The 9,621-nt window shown below is 47.8% G+C and overlaps 1 protein-coding gene across 5 annotated transcripts in view; it reads left to right on the forward strand.

The window, feature by feature from the left end:
• Positions 1–9,557, forward strand: part of clcn3 (chloride channel 3) — a 29,211-nt gene extending 19,654 nt beyond the window's left edge. For 3 of the 5 annotated variants that reach the window (XM_068587718.1, XM_068587719.1, XM_068587717.1), the window contains exons 7-13: positions 1–81; positions 182–434; positions 904–1,196; positions 1,291–1,477; positions 1,563–1,961; positions 2,174–2,390; positions 6,991–9,553. In XM_068587718.1, the coding sequence (XP_068443819.1) occupies positions 1–81; positions 182–434; positions 904–1,196; positions 1,291–1,477; positions 1,563–1,961; positions 2,174–2,390; positions 6,991–7,081 (1,521 nt within the window). In that variant the 3' untranslated portion in view covers positions 7,082–9,553. Of the gene's footprint in view, positions 82–181; positions 435–903; positions 1,197–1,290; positions 1,478–1,562; positions 1,962–2,173; positions 2,391–3,480; positions 3,557–6,990 lie in introns of all 5 variants that reach the window. The other 2 variants (XM_068587720.1, XM_068587716.1) reach the window with 2 other exon arrangements.
• Positions 9,558–9,621: the final 64 nt, after the last annotated feature.

Raw genomic sequence — 9,621 nt, forward strand, 5'->3', positions numbered from 1 at the left:
GTTCTCTCGGCTGCGTCGGCGGCCGGAGTGTCTGTTGCGTTTGGCGCCCCGATTGGAGGAGTGCTCTTCAGCTTGGAGGAGGTACAGCTCACTTACTCTCAAGCTCCACTCGGTGTAAACGGGCGGATAACGATTCATTCACAGTGAACGCCTCCCCTTTCTCTCTCTCTTTCTCGTCCAGGTGAGCTACTACTTCCCCCTCAAGACGCTGTGGCGCTCCTTCTTCGCCGCCCTGGTGGCGGCCTTTGTCCTGCGCTCCATCAACCCGTTTGGGAACAGCCGCCTGGTGCTGTTCTACGTGGAGTACCACACGCCGTGGTACCTGTTCGAGCTCATCCCTTTCATCCTCCTGGGAGTGTTCGGAGGCCTCTGGGGCGCCTTCTTCATCCGAGCCAACATCGCTTGGTGCCGGCGGCGCAAGTCGACGCGCTTCGGTAAGCACTCCGTGAATTAGATTGGGACGCGGCCGCCAGCTGGAGCTGGAAGTCGTCGGAGATGATAAAGCTGTCACAAAAGATCACTGTCAGCTGTTGGCACTCGACAGCATGATTTTAAAAGGTTCAGAAAGACGTTATGAAGCAAAGATGAACGACTCGAGATGTTAAAAGTTTCTCGCAAGCAGCCATTAGAACCACTTAAGGTGACAAGAGAGGCTCATATGAAGAGGTGTTTGTTGATATTAAAGGATGGATTCATACATTATACAGAATTCCCTTTGTTTTGTTTCCGTAGCCCGTCACTAAAAGGGTGATTTTGACATTAAAAGCATATTAGAAATGGATCTATTAATGCCTCTTAATGAATACACATCAGTGTTTGATTTGCGCTCCTGGTTAATGAAAAGCCCAGCATGCTCAGAGCCTCACACAGAATACAACATGTTGCATTGCCCTCCGTCTTTAGGCAAGTACCCGGTGCTGGAGGTGATCTTTGTCGCGGCCATCACAGCCGTGGTCGCCTTCCCGAACCCGTACACTCGCCAGAACACCAGCGAGCTGATAAAGGAGCTGTTCACCGACTGCGGCCCGCTGGAGTCCTCGCAGCTCTGCCAGTACCGCAGCCAGATGAACGGCAGCAAGGCCTTCACCGACAACCCCAACCGGCCGGCGGGGCCCGGCGTCTACGCCGCCATGTGGCAGCTGTGCCTGGCGCTCATCTTCAAAATCATCATGACCATATTCACCTTCGGACTCAAGGTGGCGCACCGGGTGTTTTTGTTTTTTTCTGCATCTTTCTCCCTGTATCGCTTCATCAACGCTAACGCCACTTCCTGTTTTGTCGTCCCTCAAGGTCCCGGCGGGTTTGTTCATCCCCAGCATGGCCATCGGGGCGATCGCGGGGCGCATCGTCGGCATCGCCGTGGAGCAGCTGGCTTACTACCACCACGACTGGTTCATGTTCAGAGAGTGGTGCGAGGTGGGCGCCGACTGCATCACCCCGGGGCTCTACGCCATGGTGGGGGCCGCGGCGTGTCTGGGTGAGTCGGCGTGAGACGCGTATTGATAGAAATAGTTTTAGTTAGTGATATTAAGGTTTTAAATCTCACATATGGCTCTCCTCAGGCGGCGTGACCCGCATGACCGTCTCCCTCGTCGTCATCGTCTTCGAGCTGACCGGCGGCCTGGAGTACATCGTCCCCCTCATGGCCGCCGTCATGACCAGCAAGTGGGTGGGCGACGCCTTCGGCCGCGAGGGGATCTACGAGGCACACATCCGTCTGAACGGATACCCCTTCCTGGACGCCAAGGAGGAATTCACTCACGTCACGCTGGCCAGGGAGGTGATGAGGCCTCGGCGCAGCGACCCGCCGCTAGCGGTGCTGACGCAGGACGACCTGACGGTGGAGGAGCTGCAGAGCACCATCAACGAAACCAGTTATAATGGTTTCCCCGTGATCGTGTCCAAGGAGTCCCAGAGGCTGGTGGGCTTCGCTCTGCGCAGGGACATCAATATCGCGATAGGTAACCGTGTGCAGAGACGTGAGAGAGCACAAGAATGTAATCCCCAAAGTGACAAATTAAAGACATTTTGTTTCTAGAAGCTAGCATCTCTTAGCTTTAGTCCTGTTTCTAGAAGCTAGCATCTCTTAGCTTTAGTCCAGTTTCTAGAAGCTAGCATCTCTTATCCTCAGTCCTGTTTCTAGAAGCTAGCATTTTGCTTTCTTTCTCAACAGAAAATGCCCGTCGCAAGCAGGAGGGCATCATGTTGAACTCTCGGGTGTACTTCACCCAGCACGCGCCCACTCTGCCGGCCGACAGCCCCCGGCCCCTCAAGCTGCGCTCCATCCTGGACATGAGTCCCTTCACGGTCACCGACCACACCCCCATGGAGATCGTGGTGGACATCTTCAGAAAGATGGGGCTGCGTCAGTGTCTGGTCACTCACAACGGGTAAGTAGGACCGTAAGATTGTCTCAAGAGGAAGAACAAAAAATCCTTCTTACATCCTTTTTTTATTTATTCTGGTGCTGTTATGATTGACCCCGTCTGAGGTCGGCCATTTTGCACAGACATGTACACACTGTCCAGTGTTGCATGGGCTCTAAAATCCCTGGATTTACCCTGTAATCTGCATGGCCAGGCCTAACCGCTGTGCTGCACCCCCTTTACCTCCCACCCCCCCTTCCCACACCGAGCTGCCGAGACTAACTACTACTACATAACAGGTGTCATGTTGGGAAATGTAGTCTGTCAGTGAAGTCTGTGGATGTGTGCTCTGATTCTGAGACATGAGAAAGAAACCATGAGCATTTAAATGATTCATTTTTGGTGAATTCAAATGTCTCACGAGGTCCAGGTTCTGCAGAAAGACACCTGCCGATGTGACGTAGGAGTTACAGGACGAGTTGCGTTCAATGCTCCTCTGTTCACTTCTCAGTTTGCTGTGACGGTCACCGGAGAGGAGCCGTGCAACTCTGTTTGGTTTCATTGACATCTTTACGTTAAACTATTTTAATTCATATTTTGAAGGATAAAGCGAGTGTTATTTAACATTTTTCCTTTTTATTATCATTAAATCTGAAAACAAAAACAAAAATGGAATTGAAACAAGTGTGTTCATAGACAACACTTACTAGGATTAATTCATTGATTATTTGGCATTAAGAAAAATATCACCAGACTTATTTTTTTACATTTTCATTCAAATTTTGTGCGTAAAAAAAAAGAAGAAACTCAACAGAAAATCTGCACAATATCACACAAATGAAAGTGCATCTTGTTGTGTGAATATTGGGATTCCCGTATATTGTTGTAGAAAAAGAGGGCGTGCAACACAATGACTTAAAATTAAGTTGTTTTTTTACATTTTGGGTTCTATTCTCTGTGACGGTTTGAGTTTTGTGTTCAACGTTTTAAGTTGCAACCTGTTATGTATGTGTTTTGTGCTGCTGCTGTCTTGTTCTCTCTCTGTCTCCTGTTTGTTTTTGTTGATTTTTGTTGTTTTCCGGGCAGTTTACCGAGTAACGAGTGTGTGTTACAGGATTGTTTTGGGCATCATCACAAAGAAGAATATATTAGAGCATCTGGAGGAGCTCAAGCAGCACAAGGAGCCCCTGGTGACTAGCCCCACCCCTTTACACATGTGACCCCTCCCACACTTTCGCACCTGTCTCTCAGGCCCCGCCTCCTAGGAGGGCTGCATGACACTATGACAGTTCCCGGCTACACATTAAGCCTTCCTCCTCTTCTCTCACTCGCTGTTTGCTCTCTGTTGTTGGGTCGGTTTGGTGTGGATTCACCTCTAACGCAGCCGCTCACCGTAGAGAAACATCTCTCGATAGACCTTCTCTCGACCTCCATCTTCATCGCTGGTAGCAGTCTTTACGAGCCATCCTGTATACATAGAAGTGCTTCCTTGTGTTTTTCTGGGTCCTGCAATGTTGGACCTCTACGGGAACTGTCACCCACATCGAGCCTCTTTCAGACGTGCGCCTCGTTGACGGAAATATGCCGGCAATTTAACACTTTGATGTTAAAGTTACTGTTAAAGTTGTGGCAGCGCTCTCTTCTTCCAGGTGAATAATGAGACTTGTTACACTTTTTTTTAGGACAACAGCAATACATTAAAGTCTTTTACGCAAAGCTTTCAACCACATCAAGGTCAAAAAGCATCTTTAATGCGTTACGTTTTAAGCCAACATGGATGAGAAGACCTGAGACCGCTCAATCGTAAAAGCTTTACATTTCATCAGAGCGTCGGCTGAGCTGCAGACGCCTCCAGACAAAGCTTTGTGTTTAAAGTCAAATCAATTCAGTGAAACGTGTTTAAACCATCGTCAATATGTTGTATTTTCATCTCCTCGTGATGAAAAAAAAGAGGAAAAAAACAACAACAAGCGAAACAGTTTAAATGAAACGAGTCGGGCTGTAAACGTTGTGCTTGAGCGCTGTCACATGGTAGACTATAAGCATCTTTATTTTTGCCCCATAAATACTAGATGATAAAAATGTCTGCTGAAATCTGGGTTGATGACTCGATGGTCCTTAAGGAAGCCAAGGAGATTAACTAAAGAAGTTCATCGCTGGTGAGGGAACTCGGCCAACACGTTCTGATGAATCATTCTCACAAGCTCAAGATCTTTTGATTTGGTCCCCCCCAAAAAAAGGGATTCTCGGCCCCGGTCTCGGCGTCTGAAAGGGGCTCGTCCGCTCTGCACCTCATCCCGTCGTCTGTGGCTCTGCTGCTTGGTGTCGTGTGAGCTGCATCCTGCGACGTCCCACCAGCCGTGTCTGTTTCTCTCTGCGTAGAGTAGACGTGTCCTGCTCTCATCCTGATTTCATATTGTGTCACTGAGTCGCTATAGAAGTCATTCATTTGCACGTCTGCAGTCACGTGACCACGCCCCCCCTCCCCTCCTCCTCTTCACCTTCACCCTCACAACAGTAGTCCATCATTTCATAGTGAGAAGTCCCCGCCTTCAATTTTCTACCTTCATTAACAAACTGCTTCTTCTTCTTCTTTTGTGTTTTGTTTTTTGTTTTTAACCCTCCTCCTCCTCCTCCCCCGGTTCCACTTTGGGTCTCCACAGATTGACGACATCTGACTCGTCGGCTTATCAACCACTTGGCGAGTAGCTAGCCGAGCACTGTTGTGTTGATACCTTTGAGAGGGGGGTGCTGAGTTAGTCTTTAATGGCTCCATTCATTCCCGTACTTCCCTCATTCTGTAGCGAGCGCTGTGGTGCAGTGACGTTAGCGTGTGGTGATTTTAAAAAACAAAACAAAAAAAACCTTAATGGAGTCATTCCTAATCCCGTGTTTTAACCCGCCGATGTTTCCTCTCAGCCAGCCGCGTCCCGTCCTCTTCTTCAGGAGAGAAAACTGTTTTATCTTTATCTTTATCTTTATATTAGTGGTTACGGATCTTTTGGTCTTATTTTCACTGAAGAGCGCTTCATCCGGCCCGTGAAAACTAACCAGAGCCTCTTATTACTGTGTCATGTATTCATCATTTAAAACAGGCTTAACTTTACACAATGAATACACAAACCATGAATAGGATTAAAGAGAAGAGAATAATTCAAAGAATAGTCCAAAGTTATTAAAAAGGATATTGCGAATACAATATGACCTAAACATTTGCTACAAAAACAAGAAGCTAAGACGGTGTTTGAGTCGATTTACCTTCTTTATTCTGGAGATAACTTTAAATGTGTTGCAACACAAACCGCTCTGGACTCTGCTGGCTAACGGGGAACATCGCGTCGCCCGCTGACCCTTCGCTCCCCGAGCGTCTGCGCCCGGCGGCCTCACTGGTTTTTAAAAACCAGTGAGGCCGCCGGGCGTAGATCTCAGCAGCTCCGCCGGGTTCTGATCCGAGTGTTTGTGGTTTGCTCCTGATGCTCCCTCACAGGTCACCTCCTCTCACTCAGACCTGGGTTCAAATGTTCCTCTTCACTCACTTTGTTTGCACTTTCTGTACTTGTGTGTGTTTGTAGGGTTCAAATGAAGCTGGACACGGCCACGTGTGTTAAAACCTCCGGCGCTGTCGCTCTCCTGCAGCTCCGCAGCGGCGTCACGCGCTTCTGTTTACTCGACCTCAGACGACGCTCGCGGCTGCATTCGAGAGCACAAAGACTCGTGTTTAGACAGCTGGAGGAGTCCGAGACATTTTAACATCTACTCAGCCGGAGCTGCGCTCTTGAACCAGCAGGAATATTTAGACACGTGTAACTTATACGGACGCAGTCTTGTTAGTGGGGTCGATCAGATAAATGTGCTTCATAGGAGGAAGAGGAGGCAGCTGGTCACATGGGTCAGAAATCACTCCAGTGGTCCTCTGTAAGAGGATTGAAAAGACACATTCACACAAGGCAGCTTGTTAAAGAAGTGTTTCTTCAATAAATTACGTCAATACATACAAGTGTTGACTTAAAAAAGTACTTTTCAACCGGCTTGTTACATAGTGAATTATATTTAATTGGGTTTGGGTTTCATATCTCTTCTGGCAGCCGTGAAGCAGATTAAGTTCTAAAAGTGGTTCATCCTTAAAGATGAAAACATCCGTCCTCCTAAAAGAAGCCTGACTCCTGTGACGAGGTCGTCTCCTCGTCTCCTTCTCAGAGGTCCCGTTCACTACTTCCTGTCTCCTTGTAGGATCCAGGTTCTCCTTCCCTTTCAGCTTCTTTGGGGGCCGATAACATAAACGCGTCGGGGCGGCGTCTGAACCGGCCCCCGGCTCCCTGGTGGGCGGGGCCTCTTCAGACCTGCTTTCACTCCTCCTTCCCTTCTGGTCACTCCCTCCTCTCCTCTCCTCCGGCTCACTTTTGCTTCCTCAGGGACTCGTGTTTTTGTTGGCCGTTTCCAACCGATCCACTCATTGAATCCACTAAATCCAATTCAAGCCTCTGATTTGAAGACCAACTCGCCAACAAAAGCATGACGTTTTTTCTCTCCTTCACTCCCAAAACCCAGCGGCACCTCCTCACTCCTCTAACCCACGTCCTCTCTCTCTCGTTCCTCCCTTCTTCCCTTTTGTCTCCCCCTGCAGGCGGCTTCTTGGTATTATCACAAAAAAAGATATCCTCCGTCACATGGCTCAAATGGCAAACCAAGACCCCGAGTCCATCATGTTCAACTGATCCGCTCCTTCCAGGACGGCCGGGGGGGAGCGGCGGACGACAGCGAGGAGGAGGTGCACCTCCTGGACGGCTCCAACCTCTGACACTCGGACCCCGATTTCCTCTTTTTCGTTTCCAGCTTCGTAGACGGACTGACGGCGCGGCTCCCCGGAGACTCACCGGCCTGCGAGAGAGATAACGGACATGATTATAAGACTTTTGTTATCCCGCTCCTGGCCGCTGAGGGCGACGCGGAGGTCACGGGGGAGGGTGGGTTGACGGCGATCACATGAAGGAATACACTTTTTACGCACACACACGAAAATCACGATACTCTCTTTTGCACCTGCAGACACCTTCGAACATGCATGCTCTCTCTCTCTCTCTCTCTCTCTTCACATACACATAACCTGTAAAGAAGACACCCATTTGCACTCTTCACGTGCCTCGCCCCTTGTCTCTGCTAACGTCATGGTAGACGTCGCCTGGCGGGGGAGTGAGGGGAGGGGTCAAAGGTCAGAATGAACCGCCGATGAAGGGACGCGATGAGGGACCTTGAAACCCGCAGGCTTCTGTTGGAGTGGACTCGCTCTCCTCGCCCCGCTGCACCTTCACCAGACCTGTCCGTCCTCCAGAGAAATGCATTGTTTACCTGTGATTTCAGCGTGTGTGTGTGTGTGTCTGTGTGAGAGAGTGTGTGTGTGTGTGTGTCACCAACCGTCACTACATTCCAGCTACAGGATACCGTAGGAACTGAGAGGACGTGCACCTGCTCCTCACCTCACCCGACACGTGGCAGAAAGCCGGGATCGCATGGCTGCTTGTCCCGGGTGCACGTTGGTCTAAATGGGACGGCTTAAACAAAAGTGTGTGTGTCTGTGTGTGTGTGTGTGTGTGTGTGTGTGTGTGTGTGTGTGTCTGTGTGTGTGTGTTGGGGTCAGACCTTGATGGGTACTGTATTTCAAGAGAGCAGAAATGTTCCCTGTAAGAAGGAAAAAAGGGGATAAAAGAAAGACCTTTTGTGAGCATGTAATTTCCTTTCTGAGCCAGCTGCGTGTGCGTGTGTGTGTGTGTGTGTGTGTGTGTGTGTGTGCGTGTGCGTGTGCGTGTGCGTCATTCTCGTTGATTCATTCAGTGTGAAGGCAGGTCGAGTGTGTATGTAAAGGAAACAAAAAAAAGAAAAAGTGTCCACGTTGAGTTCTTCTGTGTTCTCTGTTACAGGAAACTAAATATTTCAACATTTGGTTTTTCTTCTCTTTGTGATTCGTTACGTTTTTACGGCTCGAAGCAAAAACAAAACTGGAAATTGAAGCGAGTGAGTGGTGACTTTTCTTTTTTCTGACCTCTGTCCACGTCTTTGGGTAATAACGTCTGTTACTTTCAAGCAAGAATTGGTGTCATGTGTTATATTCCCCTCTTACTTTATCAGAAGAAAAGTGCAACTAAACACTCCATTGATTAAAAAAACAAACTGTTTTTCCACTCACTGAAAAACAACCTCAAAATGTAAAGAGATATTGTATAATCACATTTTGATTAAATGGCATTTCCCAACAGCTGATAGTGTTTTGATTTGAGCCACAGCGAGAGCAGATGAGTGGAAAGTTTAAATTGAAGAACACTTTGCTTTAAAATGACAAAACACAGGGAATCAAAACCAATATAAAAGAAACAAGATCAACAGATTTAAAACTAACAATTAGGTTTCTTTTGGTCAATTACTGGAGCCCAGGTTTGGATGAATACCCCAAATGTCCGAAAAACAAAACCTATTCAAATCATGAAAACGTAAGAAAGAGTGACGCTGTAATAATGAATAATTCAACAGTTTGCACTGACGAGGTGAAGAGCCTTTTTAGATTTGAATGAATTGTTTTCTCACTTGCTGTTTCCAAATTCAGGGAGGATCTTTCTGCTCCAGTTAATTTTGTGTTGATCATATGAGTATTATATCCTGTCAATCATCTCACGGCGACATCTTTTAGTTTCTCGCTACGTCTGCCAAGTGCCTGGCAAAGGTTGTTGCTTCACGCATCTGTATTCTTTCCCCCAAAAAAAACTGAAAAAAGAAACACACCTGCTTCTCCATCCGACATTTCCCACTTTGCCCTCAGAGTTTTAGTGCAAACGATGAAGGGAAGAGATGGAGAGATGAAGCGGAGACAAGCGGCAGCACTTTACCTGTGAGGTGACGGCTGCAGGGAAAGAGTGTTCGAGTGAAAGAGAGAGAAAGAGAGAGAGAGAGGATACCGAGTCCATCCTGTCCTCCTGCTGTGCGTCTGCAGGCAGCAGATCATTTAACCAGTGGTGTTGCCTAACATTGTATTTCATACTGATCTCGATGTTTTCTCCTTTTCATTTTATTTAATTTATGGGTATAGTGTATTATTGCGAAGAATTTTATGTATGATTACGTTGATTGTTTGATTGTACATTTAAAACTAAATGTTATATATTAAAAAAAAAGATTACATTTTTGGTTTAAATTAAAAGGAACAAAACGTTGCGCAGGGTGCTGGTCTTGGTGCTTCCGGGTGCAGTGGGCGGGGTTTAGGCGCCAC

Source organism: Clinocottus analis, unplaced genomic scaffold (assembly GCF_023055335.1).
Source record: "Clinocottus analis isolate CAN_PGR_092001 unplaced genomic scaffold, fCliAna1.0.p SCAF_21, whole genome shotgun sequence".
Lineage (NCBI taxonomy): Eukaryota > Metazoa > Chordata > Actinopteri > Perciformes > Cottidae > Clinocottus > Clinocottus analis.